The 22,418-nt window shown below is 47.2% G+C and overlaps 1 protein-coding gene across 1 annotated transcript in view; it reads left to right on the top strand.

Annotated features, from left to right (window-relative positions):
* Positions 1–1,080: 1,080 nt before the first annotated feature.
* Positions 1,081–22,418, top strand: part of LOC147432643 (uncharacterized) — a 58,049-nt gene continuing 36,711 nt past the window's right edge. The window contains exon 1 of the mRNA XM_086491621.1: positions 1,081–1,465. Within this exon, the coding sequence (XP_086347747.1) occupies positions 1,160–1,465 (306 nt within the window). The 5' untranslated portion in view covers positions 1,081–1,159. The remainder of the gene's footprint in view (positions 1,466–22,418) is intronic.

Consider the following 22,418-nt stretch of genomic DNA (forward strand, 5'->3'; position numbering starts at 1 on the left):
ACTATATATGGAACAAAAACTCTAGTGCACTTGAGAGGGAAACGGTGACAAGGCTATATGCGAGTGATCTCTAGCTCGCTTAGTGTATAAATATATATGTCTACATACATACAAATATATATGGAACCAAAAAGCACTCAAGAGGGAAATAGTGACAAGGCTTTGTGCGAGTATCCTGAGGTAGCCAATAGGAGAATGCAAAAGGTTGACTACAAACTTGTGAAGCAACTAGTTGGATTGTAGCCCTAGATGTGTGTGTGTGTGTGTGTGTGTGAGAGAGAGAGAGAGAGAGAGAGAGAGAGAGAGAGGGGGGGGAGCAAGGAGATCATATATAGGAGCACCTTTGCATGGGCACTGGTAAACAGTTAAGGCGAATTCCACTTGTCGGTGGTGACAAGGGGGTCACACCCTTTGCAAGCATGTTCAAATTACTAGCTTTCCAAGAAAACAAGATATCATAGAAGGTGGATTTGCCTCTCCCATTGTGTCAACATTCAACAAACCATATTGAGAAAAAAATAATTCAAAGAGTGCAATAGACACGATGAGTGCACAGTGACGATGCGAAAACGATTTTACATTTGCAAAGGTTTTGGATTGATTACCAAAATGCCCTTGAAAACTGAGGAGATTCCCAAAATATCCCTTTTTATTTTGAATCTTGCCAAAAAATTCCAAAAAGTTATTGAATTTTTCCAAAATCTTCAAATACCCCACATGAATCTTGCAAACATCCATAAATATATTATTTTTTGCACTATTCATAGAAAAATTGGCTCTCCCTTAATCAAAGATGTTGGAAATAAAATTTTAAATGGTATTGTGAGCTTTAAGGAAACAATTCATTATTTTCACTGGTGAATTTGTGTAAGGCACTAAAAAAGTTATTGGAATTCCGTCCCAACAGCAAGTGACGTCCAAACTTTTATTCTAGAGTTTATATGCATTGCGTGGTTTATCAGCTCGAGACACATCGTAGGGTTCTTTTGGTAATTTCTACATAGGTTTGCAATATATAAATAATACTATTATTTGCTCGGCGATTTTTTTTTGGGGGTAATTTTCAAGGTTTTCATGAGAGGGACAACATTAACGTCCTTAAGGGCAGCGACTGCGTGCATTTTAAACACGGGGCGATGGATGGTCGATTGCTTTATTCATGAAAAGGATCGAGAACCCATTTGAAGCAGACAAAACAAATTTTGATGCTGCGCAGGATAGTGCACTACATGCGGTTTCCACTTGTGCGGTGGGCGCCGTGTTTTGTAGCGGTTTTTACCAGATGAACGAAGCTTTGTCCACTTCAGATGCTGTTGGGCAGAAGAAAAGTGTGGAGCAAGGTGTGAGGGACTTTGTCCAACAGCCTCACATCAGCAACGCCTCTCAACTCTTAGCTGGTGGTGTCGCCGGTGCCGTCAGCAAGACATGCACTGCACCTCTTGCAAGACTTACCATTCTTTTTCAGGTGTGCTCACTCCCCCTTTGCTGCTTAAAGTTGTATTTTGGCACTTCTTCTACTGTTTAAAACACAGGCCTTTCTTAAAGGAGGACCCATATGTTTATGACACACTGAGAGTAATGCATGTAGGGCCTTCCCTACAACAAAGACCATGACTATTTTGCACCAGAGATAGACAGAAGAGGTTTATTGAAGTGTGTCTTCTCGTGTTCTTTGGTGAAGTGAGTGGCTGACCTTGTTTTAGTGGATGAAAGGTGAATGTATTGATCGGTTTGTGCAGCATTCTTATGTGAAAACAATGTTTTTTTCTTATTCTACATTTTTTAGTATAGGTCTTCGTGTTGCGGAGTCTTTTTTCTCATAGATGCTTAGACCAATAACTTAACAGTTCTAGTTAAACATACAATTTTTTGTGAATACAACTCATGGGATGTATTATTGCGTGCCAAAACTCACCAAAGGTCGAAATGATCTTGTATTCTTCAAGACACAATTTTATGCATGTAATCACCAAATTGATATGAGGTTGATTTTTATCAAAACTTTTAAGTATCATATTGACTGAATACTATGATAGATGCTATTAACTTTCACTCCTCTTTAGAATTGAATTGTTGTATTCATCTACATATGTTTATTTGAAGGATTTCTATGTTAATAGTAACAGTCAGCACCCTTGTAGGTATTCCGTTAATATACCAAAGCAATTTGATACAAGAGTTGAACATGATTACACTTAGCCTAAACAACAGCATTAGAGTCCCTCCTTCTCGGTGGCATATGCCTTATCCTTATTTGGGTGTACACAATGCAATGTAAAGAATGAGGATGCAAGAGAGCTACACAAGACAAGCACAAAGCACACAGAGATGGAAAGCTTCTTCTTCTTCTTCTCAGAAAAGAGAGTACAAAATGACTAAGTGCTAAAGCTGAAAAGTAGCACATATGTACATGCGGTCACTAAGAGTGAACTCGCTAGAAGCGTACAGGCTGGTACTATAAGTGTAGTCCAGCTGTAGAATCACTGGCAGAGATCCTCCGTGTCGGTAACCTAACACGTCAGTGAGTAAATGTCGTAAGCGGCCAAGACCCGTAGTGGATGTCAGCTCAAGGTGTAGAGCTCGACATCTCAACACTCCCCCTCGAGCTCTGCATGTCGCAGAGTCCAAGCATAGTCCGGAAACGTCGAAGCTTTTGAGCTGCGAGGGCCTTGGTAAAGATATCCGCTATCTGCTCCTCTGTGCTGACGTAGACCAAGTCGATGTCGCCCGCCAACACTCGCTCTCGAACGTAGTGGTAATGGACCTCTATGTGTTTGGTCCTGGCATGGAACACTGGGTTCCTAGCCAACTGCATGCTGTTGAGGTTGTCACAATGGATGAAAATCTGCTGGTCCACCTGCACTCCCAAGTCCTCAAGTAATGTGCGTAGCCAAGCTACCTCGCACGCCGCAACTGCTGCACCTCTGTACTCGGCCTCTGTGCTCGATAAAGCAACCGTAGGCTGCTTTTTGCTGCTCCAAGTAACAGCAGCACTCCCAAAAGAGAACATGAAGCCACTCGTAGATCTCCTATCAACAATGCTACTTGCCCAATCTGCATCTGTATACCCATACAATGCTAATGGTGCATCTGCTGCATAGGACAATGTGTAGTCAAGAGTACCTTGCACATACCTAAGTGTGCGTCGTACTCCATCCAAATGTGGCTTCCTCGGAAGCTGCATGAACTGACTCTCCAAGCCTACTGTGTAGCTCAAGTCTGGCCTCGTGATAGTCAAGTAGATTAGACTACCCACAATCTTCCTGTACATGTTGACATCCTCAACAACATCACCCTTCTCTGCACTCAGCTTTGCATTCACATCCAAGGGAATAGAAATTGGCTTACAATCAGCCATACCATACTTTGACAACATGTCCAAAGCATACTGTCTGTGTGATAGCCATACACCCTCTGGAGTCCTGATCACCTCAATGCCAAGAAAGTAACGCAACTCGCCTAAATCTTTCATTTCAAACTCCTGTTTGAGAAGACCCTTCACATGGTCAATCTCCATAGCATTGTCACCAACAATAATAAGGTCATCTACATATATGGTAATGACCACAATCCCCACATCACTCTCACGTACGTCGTACATAGAGTACATGATCAGCATGAGCTCTCCTAAAACCAATACTGACAAGATACTTGGCAATCCTATCATACCATGCTCTAGAGCCCTGCTTCAAACCATACAAAGCTTTGAGAAGTCTGCATACATAATCTGGGTAACCTGGATCGACATAACCAGGTGGCTGATCCATATACACTTCCTCTTGCAACTCACCATTCAAGAAGGCATTCTTTACATCCATTTGATGCATAATCCATCCTCTAGATGCAGCCACTGCTATGACAGCTCTCACAGTCGTCATCTTTGCTACTGGAGCAAAGGTCTCCTCATAGTCTATGCCATACGTCTGTGCATAACCCTTTGCGACCAGCCTTGCCTTGTGACGCTCAATGTTACCATCAACCTTATGCTTGGTTTTATACACCCATTTACAGCCAATAGCTTTCTTGCCACTTGGCAATGGCACCAACTCCCATGTGTCGTTTGCTTCCAATGGAGCCATCTCTTCATTCATTGCATCATCCCAATGCACATTTCCAACTGCATCCTCAAAACATGTGGGCTCCACATCCTGTATCACCTTAGCCATGTAGGCTTGGTGATGCGCTAGATACCCATCATAAGTCAATTTCTGAACTAGATTTCTGACTCTATTAGATCTGCGCGGTCGTGTGTCACTTCTTTGCCCTCTAGCATCTTCTTGTACTTTCCTTACACCAGGTGTCCTGACAGCCGGAATTCCAAATTCCTCATCAAGACTTTATTCAGAACCATCTGAATCCATGTCTACATGTGAAAAACCTGATGATGCATCAGCCATAAAGGGAGGTTCATCAACCTTTTCCTTTCCTTTTCGTGATACATTCCCTGTACCTGTTGGTGGAGTAACCTGCGTACGTAGTCTACCATTCCATGGTTTCTCAACAGAGCCACGAGAAGAGGACTCTTGTGGTCCACTCAAAACCTGTGACTGTGGCCTCACATTTTGTACAACCACATCATCTTTTACATCAGCCCCAATAGTGCCATGTGCATTACTGTACCAGCTGCTCATCTCATCAAAGACTACATCTCTGCTCACTCGTAATTCTCGTGTAGTAGGATTGTAGCACCTGTACCCCTTTTGTTCAAGGGAATATCCCATAAGAATACATTTCTCTGCTTTAGGATCCAATTTCCTACGCAACTCATCTGGTACATGCACGTAAGCTATGCAGCCAAACATTTTCAAGTGTGCCAAATCAGGCTTTGTACCTGTAAACTTTTCCTCAGGTGTTACATCATGCACCGCAGTTGTAGGTGTCCTGTTCATAATGTACACAGCTGTATTTATGGCTTCAGCCCAGAAATGATGAGGCATGTTCTTCTCATTCATCAATGCACGTGCAACCTCTGCAATGTGCTTGTTTTTCCTTTCTGCGACCCCATTCTGTTGTGGAGTATATCTGCATGTAAACTGCCTGCGTATACCATGCAGTCGCAAAAAATATGAAAAATCATTGGAGAAGTACTCTCCCCCTCCATCTGACTTCAATGTCTTGATTTGCATATCTATCTCTTCTCAATCATGACTTTGAAGTCTTGAAAGTGACCAAACACTTCACTTTTGTTACGCATGAAGTAGACCCATACTTTCCTTGTATGGTCATCAATGAAAGAGACATAATACCTGCAACCATGTATACTTGCAGTATTGGTTGGACCCCAAACATCTGTGTGCACCACCTCAAGTGGCTTTTTACATACATTGCGCTCATGTGGAAATGAGCCCTTTGATTGTTTTCCAAACTGGCATGCTGCACACACTTTATGCATACCATCCACCTTGAATTTCGGCAAACCTTTTACAATCTGTTTTGATTGTATGCTGCGGAATCTCTGCTCATTGACATGGCCAATGCGTTTGTGCCAAATGTCAACATCAGCCACAACACCTGTGCCCTGTGCAAATAATGCAGCTTTTACCTCAGGCATATCTACATTCAGCGTAAACATTCTGTCCACACATTTGCCCTCTGTGATCAGCTTACAGCCATTCTGGAAATCTTCTACATAACAGCCATTTGGATTGAAGCGAACCTGCAAACCCTGCTCAACCATTTGTCCAACAGAAACAAGATTCTTTGTAATATTTGGGACATGAAGTACATCTGCTAAGTACTTTGATTTCCCACTCTTCATATTTAGAGGTATGTCCACTACATGAGCAATGGGGTGAGCTGTGTCATCTCCTGTCTGCACATAGCCTGACACATCTGGTTTGCGCATATCTCTAAACCACTCTCCACGAGACGTCATGTGATTAGAGGCACCTGAATCCACATACCAAACATCATCTTGGGTGGAATTCTCTGCAGTCATTGTATTCATGACATGCTGCATAACAAACATGCGCTCGTTTTTGCTGTCATCTGCATCTCTGCTAGTAGATGCATAGTTGCCCTGTTCTCTCTTTCCACTTGCTTTTCCCTTTGGACAGTCACGTGACATGTGACCTCTTTCACCACAAGTCCAACATTCTCTGCTATCTGGAGTATGTTGCTGCCTGCTTGATCCTGCACCACGACCTCTTTGACTCCCCCTGCCTTGAGACTCGTTTCCCCTGCCATCTGTATTGTTTTGATTTGATTGACCTTCCAGAAATTGGCCCCTGCAACCCCTTGGGCCTCGACCACGACCTCTACCTCTACCTCTACCTCTGTTGGAGTTAGAATAGAAGGCCTGTTTAGAATTATTTCTGCCATGAGAAGAAGATGTGTCAAGGTTCTTCTCCTCAAGAATAAGCATAGAAATCAAATCTTGGAACACGGGGATGTCGTCTCTTGTATTCATGGAAGACCTAAAATGTACATACTCATCTCCTATACCATCCAAGCATGCACGGACAATGTCATCGTCTTCCACTGAGACTTTAATAGATCCAAGAGCCTCAATGATACTATTGATCTTCAAGGCATAATCATTGATTGAGAGGTTGTTCCTCTTAACCTGATTTAGCTCCGACTTTAGTTGAAGCTTCCTGGCCTTGGTGTTCACCTCGAACACTTTGCCTAAGTTTCTCCATGCAATGGCGGGGGTTTCAGCATCCTGTAGATAGCCCATCATGCCATCTGTGATGCTCATAGAAGGCCAATACATCACTTTGCTTTGGCCTTGTTGCCAGTCCCTCAAAGCTTTCCTTTGTTCTGCTGTAGCATTTGCCTTCGGAATCTCTGGTTCTTTTTCATTGTCTCCTTCTACATAGTCCCAACAACCTTTTCCTTTTAGGAAATTTGTTATTCTGAACTTCCATGCAAGGTAGTTATTTTTCTCAAGTTTCTCAGTAACAATCTGACTGAAACCGTCAGACATCTTGAAGCACTAAGACAAAATAGCTGCAATCTGCAAAAACCTGCAAATGTGTTGAACCTGCTATCGTGGTACCTGTAACACTTTCTACACTCAACGAGTGTCCACAATCAAGCGTACATACAACCACTGTACTTGTAGAGTAAATCTCTGTATACTGCACTTTGGAGACGTGTTCAGAAACTTGTTTAGAAACTTGTCGTGGATTGCGAACGAAGGGATTGTGATGCTCTTGCTCTCTTAGCCTCTCTTGCCTGCACCAGGCTCTGATACCATGTAAAGAATGAGGATGCAAGAGAGCTACACAAGACAAGCACAAAGCACACAGAGATGGAAAGCTTCTTCTTCTTCTCAGAAAAGAGAGTACAAAATGACTAAGTGCTAAAGCTGAAAAGTAGCACATATGTACATGCGGTCACTAAGTGTGAACTCGCTAGAAGCGTACTAGGCTGGCACTATAAGTGTAGTCCAGCTGTAGAATCACTGGCAGAGATCCTCCGTGTCGGTCACCTAACGCGCCAGTGAGTAAATGCTGTAAGCGACCAAGACCCGTAGTGGATGCCAGCTCAAGGTGTAGAGCTCGACATCTCAACATGCAATACTAGAGGGTTCATGAGGCTGGCAATAAAAACACCAGAAAGAATCCCATCCGTCCTAAGAAGTCCATGTACCTCAAAATTAACAAGAATGTTAGCCATAGAAACAGGGAATGGGGAGCGGAAACGGGAATGGTCAATGGGGGAATTGGAATGGGAGATTTGGAAGGGGAGAGGGGATGTCAACAGGCAACGGAAGTTGTGATGACAAGAGAACACGCGGGAGAGAGCGAGAGGAGGAGAGAGAAATGCTGCAGAAAGAAGATGAAGAGAGAGAGTGGACAAGCTGTTATGTGTAGCGGAAGTGATTGATGGTGAATGCTCAGGACGAGTGCCTAGTGCATACTCAAGGTTCCTTTGACTGAATGAGAGAGTTCCTTTCACTTCATGAGAGATGTGAAATATACTAGAGAGAAGAGAATGATACTGTGAGTGAAGGTTCAGAGAGAGAGAGAGTGGACAAGCTGTTATGTGTAGCGGAAGTGATTGAGAGTGGACAATCTGAAAATGCTGGCTGATTTGCTGTCCTGGTCTGAATTCTGGAAATGCTGGCTGATTTGATGCGGGAATCTGAAAACGTTGGCTGGTCTGGCTGAATTCTGAAAACGCTGGCTGATTTGGTGCAAAAAATGCCAAAGTTGCTGCTGAGGTACTGCGGGTACTTGGTACTTGTATTGCGGGTATTGACTTATGGTTGAGAAGTGACCCCTAGGGTCACTTATATATAGGGTAAAAGCTGGGTAGGGCAATGCCACTTAAAAACCCACAATTTCTAAATGATGGTAAAATGTCACTCGCTAATAAGTTGATGAAGTATTGATAAGAGGTGATTCACATGCAGATAAATACCTAGGCTGGGTACTAATGCAATTGTACCCTGTCACAAACGGGAGCGCATAGCAATATAAAATACATTCGGATTAATAGGATTTATCACTTATTACTGAAGCCAGAGGATATAGAGAGCGAGATAGAGACTGAGAAGATCGACATAGTAGTGGGGATCAGAAGATGGGCTGGTCCCCCCCGTAATAGTATCTTTATTACGGAGGAGAAGTCTATACAAGCACTTGAACCGAACGTATTACCACGTTCGTTCTAGAATAAGACTTGATGGTTCCCGGAAGCCTCGGCTTCCTATTCCTAGGGCAAAACCCTATTCCAAGGAATTTCCGTTCCTTATTCCAAATCCTCGAGAATCAAGGTTCTCGCCTCTGGATCTCACCTTCCAGACTCAGTGTAACAAACTGCTGACGTGTCATAGCGTAAAGAATGGAGCCAACTTACAGATGTGGCCCGGGAGCCTAAACCCTAAGACGAACAAGTAACAGAAGAAGTGTCACAAAGTGATGACGTGGTTGCCCGAAAGCAGAAAACCCTAACCCTAATTTTTGCGAGAAACCCTAACTGCTGAAACCCTAATTCCAAAAACCCTAACTGTTGAAACCCTAATTCTGAAAACTCTAACCCTAAAACTTGCAAACGCTAATTCTGGAAACCCTAACCCTAAAATTGCAACAGCGTGGCTGATTTCCGAAAATTGCGTTGGCATGATGACGTGGCAGGCTGTACGGACTTCCGTGATTTACGCTGGCAGCTTTTGGCATTGCTTTTTGGACCAGAAGCTTTTGAGTTTGAAAGCTTTTCATGTAAACTGCTTTTTACGCCAAGGGCCTTTAAATATGAGGCTAGGGCTCATTCTCTGGCATGCTTCCTGCCGAAGGTACAGAGTCTGGAGTACCGGCTTGTACTTTGATGATGCAATATAAAGATATACCGAAAGGGGTGCCAAGGTTTGGGGCCAATACTCTCTGGGGTGGAATTCCGCCACTCCGTGTCGCGTGTCGTCTCTCTTTTTCAGTTCAGTTGTTATTAAAGTGCTAAAAGTCTGTTCGGTCTGTTCTTTTCTATTGGCACGTGGTGCTCGCCTTATGACAGTGGTATTAGAGCATCAGGCGTGTGCTTTTCTAAAAGCATACCGGTCCCACGAAAGAGTAGGCAGAGCTTTTGGAAATTTATTTTATTTGAGGTATCTTCGCCTCCAACCCGGACTTATTAGCCACTCCCACCCTTACTTCATCGTGCATCGGGCGCGCTCCCGTCTTCACCGCAGTGTCTTACAAGGCATAAGCCAATTAAGATCACTTGCAAGAGAAGGATCCAGATTTGTTTCAAGTCACTGTTTTTTTTCTCAGAAGCAGTGCCATGCAGATGTTGATGTCTACAGCTACCAAGCATCATACTCCAAGTACTTGGCAAGCTTTCAAGAAAATTTTTGCCCGAAGTTATATGGTTCCTGATATCTTCCTTCGGAGTGCAACTTCTGGCAGAGGGGGGTATCTTGAAATGCTTGCCATGGAAATCCTAGCATATTATAACTTGAAGTTTCTCGACATCTCCCAGTAGATGTCTCTTCACGATCAGATGACCTTGGAGGTCCAGTGCGATTGCTATCTTGGGACTACCATCGTCGCCAAAGAAACACTGTTTGTCCAAGAGCTGATAGACCATGTTGTCCTCGGCTACGACCTTATGGAAGAAACCTAACTCTAATTTTTGGTGCAGGTTTCAAGATGGAAAGTCAGTCGACTTTTCGAGCTCAACTGATGTCGAGATTGCTTTTTAAGTTTGAGTTCTGTTTGATCTTGTTTGGTGATCGTGTTTGGAATTTGTTTGAAATGGGTGGTATCTGTTTTGAACCTGTTTTGGTGCCGATTTGAATTGTTTGACTCTGGTTTGATACTGGTTTCAATGATTGGTGACTTTACTCCCGGATGGAGAAGTGAGAAATATTGTTTTGGTATTGTCTGAACCTCGGAACGACGCAGGCCGATGCCCGGGGAGCGTTTGGTTGTATGCTTGAATCTCCGAGCTACGCAGACTTGGGTCTGGGAAGCGTTTGGTTGTACAGTCCTCTGAGCTCATGGCCCGGACCTTTTTAGGTTATTTGCGGGAGGAGTGACAAGGTAGTCGTTGAGTAGCTTCATACCACAAACCGTTTGTCTCGGGGGAGTGCTCAGCGGCGCTGTTTGTTGTGTCTTGTAACATGCATATGTAAGCATTTGTGTTGCATTGTGATGTGCCAATTAGTGAATATTCCTAATTGGATGAGATTACCTGGGTATGTAATTTTAGTGCATCAAGACACCCGTGGAAGATTAGTACGGTCTGGGTGTGATGGCTAATTTTACTACGCCGGAATATCAAGAGTTTCGATCTGGACGAAAGGAGAAGCTAACTCCTTGATCAAAACAGTCGAAAGGAGAAGCTAACTCCTTAATAAAAAGAGCAAACTGATTGTCCCTCGGAATGTCCCTCGGAATGACCCTCAGAAATTTTTGAGCTAACTTGAGTTGTTTTGCTATGCTGTAATCGAGGATGATTACTCTCTTTCAAGAAGGGGAGATGTAACAAACTGTTGACGTGTCAAAGCCTAAAGAATGGAGCCAACTTACAAATGTGGCCCAGGAGCTTAAACCCTAAGAAGAACAAGTAACAGAAGAAGTGTCACAAAGTGATGACGTGGTTGCCAGAGAGCAGAAAACCCTAACCTTAATTTCTGCCAGAAACCCTAACTGTTGAAACCCTAATTCCAGAAACCCTAACTGTTGAAACCCTAATTCCAAAAACCCTAACTGCTGAAACCCTATTTCCAGAAACTGTTGAAACCCTAATTTTGAAAACCCTAACCCTAAAACCTACAAACCCTAATTTTGGAAACCCTAACCCTAAAACTGCAACAACGTGGTTGATTTCCAAAAGTTGCACTGGCATGATGACGTGGCAGGCAGTACGGATTTCCGTGATTTACGCTGGCAGCTTTTGGCATTGCTTTTTGGACGAGAAGCTTTTGAGTTTGAAAGCTTTTCATGTAAAGTGCTTTTTAGGCCAAGGGCCTTTAATATGAGGCTAGGGCTCATTCTCTGGCATGCTTCTTGGCGAAGGTGTAGAGTTTGGAGTACCGGCTTGTACTTTGATGATGCAATATAAAGAAATACCGAAAGGGGCGCCAAGGTTTGGGGCCAATACTCTCTGGGGTGGAATTCCGCCACTCCGTGTCGGATGTCGTCTCTCTCTTTCAGTTCAGTTGTTATTGAAGTGCTAAAAGTCTGTTCAGTTTGTTCTTTTCTATTGGCACGTGGTGCCCGCCTTGTGACACTCAGGAAATGACATCCCTGTTACTCTTTTCTAACTCTGTTTTTAGAGTCCTCTTCCTGCAGAATAACTCTGCTTTCGTGGACACGAAGTCCTTCCCTGGGAATTTCAACTTCCGGATCACATCTCGAGAGTCTACCTCTCTTCGATCTGTGGATCTGCTTCTCAAACTTCGGTACAAAACCCTTGGGCTGATTTGGCTCTAGTTCCTTAGAGCGCTCTCTCATGCAGAGGCTCATGCCTTCCTCTGCTCCTACTCCCTCACTAAGAGGAAGTACACCTGCAAACAAATACTTTTTTTTCCGAGAAAAAGATCCTTCTATTAGTTAATGAAACTGCCCTGCCCATAGGGCTACAACCACCTTCAAGAGAGGGCTACAACAACCATGATGGGGAGATTCTCCCAATGAAAAACAAGCATATGTACAATGGGGCTAAATCAAGAAATGGGAGGAAGGAAAAGCCACACAGGTGGTCGGTAGTGCCATCGGAGTACACCCTGGACCATGGTGTAGAAAGGCCCATGACGCCATAGTGGAAGGAAAGCCTCTCTGCGCTCCCGCATGCAGTCGGAGCTGCCCTGAAGTCTCTCGAGCTGTCCTCTGAGAGTGTGAGTCAACTCTAGCCAAAGATTGCAAACAGTCTCTGCTGGTGGCACAGGGCGAGCCTCAAAGATGCGGAAGCAACGGGCCTGCCAGATGAACCAGAGTGTTAGGCCACTGATGAGCTTCCAAGACTCCTCTCTCTCATTGCACCACTCCTGTGGAGTAAGCTCTGTGGCAGGCTGGAGTGTAGGTCGCCCCTCCTGCATCACTATCATCCTGCTGGTGGAATATAGCCCAAACTGAAGTGCCGGGCTCGTGAGGGTGGACCAAGCCGCTGCTCCCCAAGTGTACTGTCGAGCCGTGGAAAGGGCAGGCATCAGCCGAAGAACTCTAAGCCACACTTGCTGTGCGAGAGGACAGGCCCAAAGACAATGACGTTGACTCTCCACAAGAGGGTCCCAAGCTGCACATGCGGCCGAGAGACCACTATGCACTAGCCAGCTCCCAACTGCTGTAGCTCTGTGCGCGACCAACCACTGAAACAAGGTGACTCGCCTCGGTTGTCTGGAGTCCACTGTCACAAGAGGGGCACCACGTGCCAATAGAAAAGAACAGACTGAACAGACTTTTAGCACTTCAATAACAATTGTTCAATAACAACTGAACTGAGAGAGAAAGAGAGACGACATGCGACACGGAGTGGCGGAATTCCACCCCAGAGAGTATTGGCCCCAAACCTTGGCGCCCCTTTCGGTATTTCTTTATATTATTGCTGATTCACAAAGTACAATAGCCGGGAAGCACCTCCTGTGCAATCTGCGCGCTGAAGAGTGCCAGAGAGGCCCCCAAGGCTCATATTTAAAGGCCCAAAGCCTAAAAGCATCAAATATGAAAAGCTGACCCCAAAAAATCACTTTCCTAAAATCTCAGGATTTCCCTAAAAATCCACCGCGAATTTCGGAACGTCCGTACAGGTGCCACATCATCATATTTTGATGTGCCAAGTCTTTTGAGCGTGTTCTGCTTTATTTTTAATGCCTTTGTCACTTGGGGCCCCATCGGACGGGGTCCCCGTAAGTTGGTAGGACTTCTTCTTCTGTTACTTGTTCTTAGGGTTTCTAGAATTAGGGTTTGCAGGTTTTAGGGTTAGGGTTTCCAAAATTAGGGTTTCAGCAGTTAGGGTTTCTGCTCTCGGGCAGCCACGTCATCTGTAAGTTGGCTCCATTTTTTAGGCTTTGACATGTCAGCAGGTTGTTACATCTCCCCTTCTTGAAAGAGAGTAATCGTCCGTGATTATAGCATGTCTGTAAAACAACTCAAGTTAGCTCAAAAATTTCCGAGGGACATTCCGAGGGACAATCAGTTTGCTCTTTTTATTGAGGAGTTAGCTTCTCCTTTCTGCTCTTTTGATCAAGGAGTTAGCTTCCCCTCTCGGTTGTTTTGATCAAGGAGTTAGCTTCTCTTTTCGTCCAGATCGGAACACTTTGACATTCCGGCGTAGTAAAATTAGCCATCACACCCAGAGAGTATTGATCTTCCATGGGTGTCGATGCACTAAAATTACATACCCAAGCAATCTCATCCAATTAGGAATATTCAGTTATTTGCACATCACAATGCAACACAAATGCTCACATATGCATGTTACAAGACATAGAAACATAAAGCCGTCGATGAACACTCCCCCCGCATAACCTAACAAGGTCCGGGCGGGGAGATATTCAACGACTCCCTCATCACTCCTCCCGCATAACCTAAAAAGGTTCGGGCCGGGAGAGATAGAGGCCTTTTACAACCAAACGCCCCCTAGACCGCAGCCTGCGTTGTTTGGAGGTGCTGAGAGTAACCACTGCTCAGACTTCTTAATACTCCTCCCGCATAACCATCCAGGTCCAGGCCAAGAGTCACAACAACAATTATTTTACAAGCATACAACGAAACGCTCCCCAGGCATCGGCCTGCGTCGTTCGGAGGTTTTCAAACATACAACGAAACGCTCCCCAGACATCGGCCTGCGTCGTTCCGAGGTTCAAACCAAAACAATATTTCTCACTTCTCCACCCGGGAGTAAAATCACCAATCATTGAAACCAATATCAAACCAGAGTCAAACAATTCAAATCGGCACCAAAACAGGTTTAAAACAAATACCACCCATTTCAAACAAATTCCAAACACGATCACCAAACAAGATCAAACAGAACTCAAACTTAAAAAGCAATCTCGACATCAGTCGAGCTCGAAAAGTCGACTGACTTTCCATCTTGAAACTTGCACCAAAAATTAGAGTTAGGTTTCTTCCATAAGGTCGTAGCCGAGGACAACATGGTCTATCAGCTCTTGGACAAACAGTGTTTCTTTGGCGGCGATGGTAGTCCCAAGATAGCAATCGCACTGGACCTCCAAGGTCATCTGATCGTGAAGAGACATCTACTGGGAGATGTCGAGAAACTTCAAGTTATAATATGCTAGGATTTCCATGGCAAGCATTTCAGGATACCCCACTCTGCCAGAAGTTGCACTCCGAAGAAAGATGTCAGAAACCATATAACTTCGGCAAATTTTGTTTTTTTTCTTGAAAGCTTGCCAAGTACTTGGAGTATGCTGCTTGGTAGCTGTAGATATCAACATCTGCATGGCACTGCTTCTGAGAAAAACAGTAACTTGAAACAAATCTGGATCCTTCCCTTGCAAGTGATCTTAATTGGCTTATGCCCTGTAAGACATGAGCGGTGAAGACAAGAGCGCGCCAGATGCGCGATCAAGTAAGGGTGGGAGTGGCTAATAAGTCCGGTAAAATTTCAATAGCTCTGTCTGCTCTTTTGTAGGACCGGTATGCTTTCAGAAAAGCACACGCCTGATGCTCTGATACCACTGTCACAAGAGGGGCACCACGTGCCAATAGAAAAGAACAGACTGAACAGACTTTTAGCACTTCAATAACAACTGTTTAATAACAACTGAACTGAGAGAGAAAGAGAGACGACATGCGACACAGAGTGGCATAATTCCACCCCAGAGAGTATTGGCCCCAAACCTTGGCGCCCCTTTCGGTATTTCTTTATATTATTGCTGATTCACAAAGTACAATAGCCGGGAAGCACCTCCTGTGCAATCCGCGCGTTGAAGAGTGCCAGAGAGGGCCCCCAAGGCTCATATTTAAAGGCCCAAAGCCTAAAAGCATCAAATATGAAAAGCTGACCCCAAAAAATCACTTTCCTAAAATTTCGGGATTTCCCTAAAAATCCGCCGCGAATTCCGGAACGTCCATACAGGTGCCACATCATCATATTTTGATGTGCCAAGTCTTTTGAGCGTGTTCTGCTTTATTTTTAATGCCTTTATGTCACTTGGGGCCCCATCAGACGGGGTCCCCGTAAGTTGGTAGGACTTCTTCTTCTGTTACTTGTTCTTAGGGTTTCTAGAATTAGGGTTTGTAGGTTTTAGGGTTAGGGTTTCCAGAATTAGGGTTTCAGCAGTTAGGGTTTGTGCTCTCGGGCAGCCACGTCATCTGTAAGTTGACTCCATTCTTTAGGCTTTGACATGTCAGCAGGTTGTTACATCCACAACCTCTCCCAGAAGGCTGCCAAGAACTCAGCTGTGAGATCCTCCTCGTGCCAATGAGGTGCTGCAGCGGGGCGGGCCTCTCTGTGTGCTGCTAGTATGTGACGTCCCAGTCGAACAGTGTACTGAAAGAACGGGACACCTGGGTGGTCTGCAGAAGAGAAAGGGTCCCTCCAAAGCCACTCTCCAGGATCCCACTGTACTCGTGCCAGTGGACAACACTCCCAAGCCCACAGTCTCCAGTGTCAATCTCAAGAGCTGCTGGGTCAGGATCGATGACACAAGTCCTCCCACAGATGCCCACCACTCGGATCCTTTGAAAACAGCACTCTGCCACCTGCGGGGCCTCTATTGCAACTCGCTGTAAGCATCCCTCACCCTGTAGCTCGAAGAAAAGGGATGGAACAGTCTTTGAGCAGGCCCGGACTGAGATGAGAACCTCCAATCTTGTGAAGGCTCCCATCCACTTGGGTGCTACTGGCCCGAGCGGTGTGAGCCACTCAGCTGGAATTGCCTCTGAAATGTTCTGGCACATGCTCTGCACCCCTCTCATGCCCTGTAGTTGGAAACCATGCACCTCCTCTGACAAGTCTGAAAACTCTAAACCAGTCACCTAAAGAGCGCGCTGGACCTGCTGCCATGGGACCCCAGGAAACATGAGGCCGACTACCAACCAAGTGGCCTCTCTGAGTGCTAACCATGGGGTTCCAAACAAGGGGCTGTCGTAGGCGCTCCTCCGTGCAAGTAGGTTGTCGCTGCTCCAGGCCTCGCCGCAAGTGCTCCCAAGATCGAAGCAAATTCACAGCGAAGCGATCCTCCAGACTCCCGCTCAAACCAACTCTGCGCATCTCTGTGAAGATCCATCTGGTCGAAGGTCGCCAGGGCCCTCCAGCCTGAGGCACCCTAGCACGAAGCGGCTGTAGCAAGAACTCCTTCGAGGGCTCCTCACCTGGAAGTCGTCCTCTGACTATGAACTTCCCAAGAAGGGCTCTGCTCTACTGTGCTGGGTCAATGATCCCAAGCCCTCCTTGTGAACAAGGAAGAGCGATGACCTGCCAAGCCACTTTGGCTCGGGCTATCTGAGTGTCACGTCCTGACCAAAGGAAGTTCCTGATCAGCCTCTCTACCTGGTTGATACAAGAACTCGAGAAGATCCAGCAAGAAGTGATGTACCACATAGTCGCCGACAACACCTAGTTGGCCACTACTACTCTGCCAGCCAAAGAAAGATGTGATGAACTTCAGTGTAACAACTTCCTCCTGATAGACAGGAGGAGGGGAGCAATCTACTGCTCGGGAGACAAGTCCAAACCGACCTGACAGCCCAAGTACCGAACTGCAGTCCCTGGGGGAATCCGCCTGAAACCCTCTCCTGGCATCCAATCGGGCATAGAAGCACTACCAACCGAGAAAGCTACTTTCTCCAGTTGATCAGTGCGCCAGATGCAGAACAGAAGGTCTCCAGAGCCTGCTCACACCTGTGAAGGTTGGCCTCCTGCCATCTAAGTACAAGGCGGAGTCGTCGGCAAACTCAGCGTCCAGTAGCTCATCTCCCCGAATAGGGAGTGCTAAGCCCCGTAGACCAACTTGCTGCGACACCAAAAACCTGCTCATCGCCTCCCCATAGAACAGAAAGAGGAAAGGGGCAAGAGGACAGCCCTGTCTGACCGAACGTGTGAGCATGAAGCGATCACCTCTACCTCCTGCCAAAAGTACCTGACTGTGAGCTTGTCTGTACAAAGCTGACACCCCTCTGATCCAAGCATCTGAGAAGCCCATCTTGCATAGAGTGCCCTCTAGAAAGTCCCAGTCAACTCTGTCGTATGTTTTCTCAAAATCGAGAAGAAGAATCACCAGGTCCCCACCACGGAGCCGCGTTAGGGCAGAAGCCTTCCAAAAAGTAAAGATGTTGTCAAGGATACTGCGTTCCTTGACAAAACCTGTCTGAGTCCCATGTATAAGGCTCTATAGAAGTGGCTTGATCCTCAAACTCAGAACCTTGGCAAGAATTTTGTAGGCTGAGTTGAGGATGGTGATGGGGTGCCACTGTCGAATCTCATCCAAGGAGCCACCCTCCTTGGGAATGAGGTAGATCAAGCCCTCACTCATGCTGTCAGGCATCACTCTTGTGTGCAAGATGTACTGAAAAGCACTACAAAGATCTAGGCCAAGCAAGTCCCAATACTCCAAGAAAAAACTGGGAGTCAACCCATCTTCACCTGGACAGCTACCATGGGGGAGGGAACTAAGAGCTATGTGCAGCTCCTCAAACTGAAGTCGCAGCTCAAGCCTCTGACGCATCTCCTCAGTCACAAGGCAAGGCATCTGTGCCCACACCTGCTCCCTGCATGCATCCTGGCGCTCTGATTGAGGCTCTGCAGACAGTAACTCACGGTAAAAGTCAGTAGCAACTGCACGCATATCCTCGGGCTCAGAAGCAATTGACCTATCGGGCCTCCTCAACTGATTGACCTTGGCATGCGAATGCCGAGGTCCCACTGCCTCGAAGAAATCACCAGTCACTCTGTCGCCCACATGTGTCCACTGAGATGCCTGTCGATGGAAAGCAAACTCATGTCGCCGCTCCTCTGTGCTAACAAGCTCCTGGCGAGCCGGCTGTAGCTGCTCCTCCAACCAAGGACTGTGTGGATGTCTCCTGCATCCTCTGCAACGAAGCAATGCCCCGTCTGAGACCCTGCTCCTCCTCTCTCGCTACAGCCCGGCGAGCCAAAGACTCCTGGAGAAAGAGACGACTAATCTGAGCTAGTCGTGAGGCCACTCTGTCAGAAGGAGAATCCTGCCTGTCCAAGCTCTCTGTCCATAGAGCCTCTACTCGCTCTCTGAGTGCAGAGTTCAGCAAGACCCTCTCTGGGATGCGAAGCATCGTGCTCCCACTCCTCTACCTGTCTGCCACTGTGAGGATCATTGGTGCATGGTCCGAGAAGGAAGTCCTTGCCAGAATGCCAACTGTCCCTTCCAAGTCACTGAAGTGGTCACTAGTGTAGAAGCGATCTATCCGCGATAGATTCACTCCTCCCACTCCGCGGTCCGAACGAGAGAAGGCAAGGCTGTCTGGGGGCCTCACAAAACTAGAGTTCTGCCATACATCCGAGACTCTCAGAGTCATACAAAACCTCTCCCAAGCTGCCAGCTCAACTCCATGCACAATAGCATGGCTACCACCAATCCTGTCAGAAGGGTCCTCCAACATGTTGAAGTCCCCTCCTATGCACCAGTGTTTTGCCAACGGCAGAGACTCAACTATCTGTGACCAAAACTCTGCTCGAGCACTCGCCACATTGGGCGCATAGATGTTCAGGAAGCCCACAAGGCAACCCTATACCTGCATAGTAATCCACTGAGCCCTACCTGGCACACTAATCCCTTTGCCCACAATGGCCTGCTACAGAGAATCCGCAATAGTCATACATACCCCACCCTGGATGCCTCCAGGTCCAAAAGCAGCTGACCAAAAAGTATCATATCGTCCACGCAAGAGCTGACCACAATGTCTAATGCGGCTCTCACACAGATGGTGCTCCTGAAGCATAAGGAGATCAATCTCTCCTCCCGCAAGGCAGCGCTAAAGCTCCTGACGCAGTTGGCCCCGCTGACGTTGAAACTGGGGCCCACCAAGTCCCTGCACATTCCAGAGGGGCGGGGGGAAGAGGCGGCGGGAGCAGGAGGCGGGGGGGAGGATGATGAGGAGGGGGGGAACTCTTGGGGGGGGGGGGGGGGGGGTTGGGGTGTCGAGGGTGAGGCTGAGGTGGGTGTTGGAGCAGGGACCTCATCCTGCTCAAGAGGACCAAAACGGTTCCCCGTGGGAACTCACTGCTGCTGTGTAGGCGCGTGAGGACCACTCTTGAGTGCTAGGCTATCGCTGTGGGCCCCTACCGTCGTCGACACGGACCTGTTGCCATCCCTTCTCCGCTGGAGCCCCAGGCTCAGAGGGTGGCTTTGCATGTATGCGCTGTGTCTCTGTCTGGGGCTGCTTGCCAGCCCTTGCAGGCTGGGGCTGAGTCTGTGGTGCAGGTCGAGGCCTCCTCTGTGGACAGGCCTTCGCAAGATGGCCCATCTGTCGACAAATGAAGCACTGGTTCGGGAGGCCCGAATACTCCACGCTTTGTCTAAACCAACCCCCACTCACCCGAGGCAGAAGAATGACCTTCGGGAGCATGTGAGTGTCCCTAACCAGAACACGAACTTAGGGAATGCCAGCCGCCTTGGCAGCTACTGAGGCTGCCGTGCGAGTTGTCTCCAGGACAGTCCCAATCGCTGAGCCTATCCTGAACAAAAGTGGTAGGTACTCCCTCCGCAAACCAGGAAAGCAGACGGAGATGGGATGTCTGCCTCCTCTACCAGAACATCCGAAGCAGGGTCAAAACCATGTCTCCACTGTCGAAAGTGGGCTCGAGCTGCTCGGATGGTCAACGGAGTCATGGCGATGACCTTGGACGCCATCTCGGAGGTCTCAAACTCGATATGATAGTAGCCTCGTTCGAGTATCTGTACGTCCAAGATCTTGTCCACCTTTGCGAGAAGGCGGGCCTGGAGAAGGTCACGCAACACTCCTCTGCTGGGTCGGGTGTCGAGAATCTTGCAGATGACAGAAGTCGCCTGCAAGCGCTCTACCTCTGCGGCTAGGCTTGCTTGCTCTGTCGGTGAAAGAGCAAGTAGAATGGTGGGCTCAACGGGGTCGGGCGAGGGGGCTTCGAATGAGTCCCTCCGTGGCGGAGCTGGAGCCTCCATCTGTGTCTGCTGATGTGGCAGAGAAGAAACGGCAAAGAGTCGGAAATAGAAGATCCTCTGCAGACCCTGACGATTCACTGCCTAGAAATCCAGCACTGTCTGAGCTAGTCGAAAGAACACCTTCGGGGAGAGAGAGGCTGCAATCGAAATGAGCGGCGGGGGGGGGGGGGGGGGGGGGGGTGGTGGGAAATAAGTGGCGGGAGAAGGTAGCGGGCGGCAGTGGCGGTCAGCAGGGGCGGGGGGGGGGGGGGGGGGGGGGGGGGGGGGGGGCAGGGGGGCAGGGCGAAGGGCGGGGGGGGGCGTGCGTAGGCAGCAGCAAGCTCAGCACTCGTTTACATAATTTTCCTGCAAACAAATACTTAGAGATCATAACATGAAAATCGTTACCTTCAAAGTCTCAACGCTCGAAACGCAACTCGGTTCTCGAAAGCAATTCCTCGGGAGAGATCTCTACATAGAAAATCCTCTCTTCCAATCCTACACACAAAGGAGGTGTGTTCTCGGGTTCCTTCTTGTAAAATATCAAACTTGACCGGAGTGTTCCTAGGTCTAGAGACCTTCTTCATATCCTTCCTGAAATGACGGGATTTCTTGGCTATGGTTCTGGATTGATGTTCATGGATATCTTTTGGGTTATGAAGGATCTTGAGCATTCCGCTCCTTGGATTCTCTAGGTTCTTGAGCATCATGCTCTTGTCGCCTTCTCAGAGAATCCCAAGTCTTGTGTTGACTTCTTGCAGAGAGAATTTTTTTTCCAACTCTGCGAGCTTTTTCTGCAGGGCTTAGGGTTCCGCCTGCTTACTTCTCTCTTAGCTTGTTGTAACAAACTGCTGACGTGTCAAAGCCTAAAGAATGGAGCCAACTTGCAGATGCTGGTTGAGGGGCCTAAACCCTAAGAAGAACAAGCAACAGAAGAAGAAGTCCTACCAAATTATGGGGACCCCATCCGATGGGGCCCCAAGTGGCAAAGGATTAAAATAAAGCAGGACCTACACACACACACACACACACACACACAAATTGATGACGTGGCATATTTCTGAAAATTGCGCTGACATGATGACGTGGCAGGTGTTAGCTGCAGCGGAATGATTGTTTGCAGTTTGCTCAAGATGAGTGCTCCGAACTGTGCTCAAGGTTCCTTTTAGTTCTTATGGAAGGTAGAGCCTTCCGTTCTTAATGAGAGAGTGCTATGATCACAAACAAAGTGAATGGACACTGTGCGTGCAAGTGTATGAGACTGAGAGATAGAGAGAGAAGAGAGATACGACACCGGAGACGTTGTAAAACCCTCCTCCGAAGGCCCCACTCTTGTCGGCGAGAGTGGTCTACTTATGATTGCACAAAGTGGTACAATGCGTATGCAATGGACTGCTGCAACTTGGGACTATGCCGATGACGACGGCCACTTGATGGCTGAAATCTGTGGTCTTCTATCTGCTGAAAATCTGCAAATCTTTGGGCCGTTTTGGGTGGCTGAAAATGACTGTTTTGGCTGCGTTTTTATGGCTAAAAATGGGGAACTTCTGCAACCAACTGGGGCTGCTGCTGACCATAGGGCTGAAAACGCTGTGGTTCTGATGCGGCAAGGGCTGAAAATCACTAACGCTGATCTGCTTGCTGAAGTTGCTGATGAAAATAAAAAACACTAATGCATCTTCTACTGCGGATGGGCTGAAAACCAAAACGCTACTGCCTTCCTCTAGCGTTAATGGAATGCTGGGGTGCTGGGGGTGATGCAGAGTTGGAAACGCTAGGGCTCCTTGTTGGTGGCGACACATGCAAGTCTGATACGCCGGATTTTGTGGAGGTACTGCTGGGGAAACCAAAAACGCTACCTGCTGTTGTGAGAGGAAACGCCAAGGTTGGGGGGGGTCCTGCGGGT

The sequence above is a fragment of the Adiantum capillus-veneris genome, chromosome 20, assembly GCF_014529385.1.
Source record: "Adiantum capillus-veneris isolate H3 chromosome 20, ASM1452938v2, whole genome shotgun sequence".
Lineage (NCBI taxonomy): Eukaryota > Viridiplantae > Streptophyta > Polypodiopsida > Polypodiales > Pteridaceae > Adiantum > Adiantum capillus-veneris.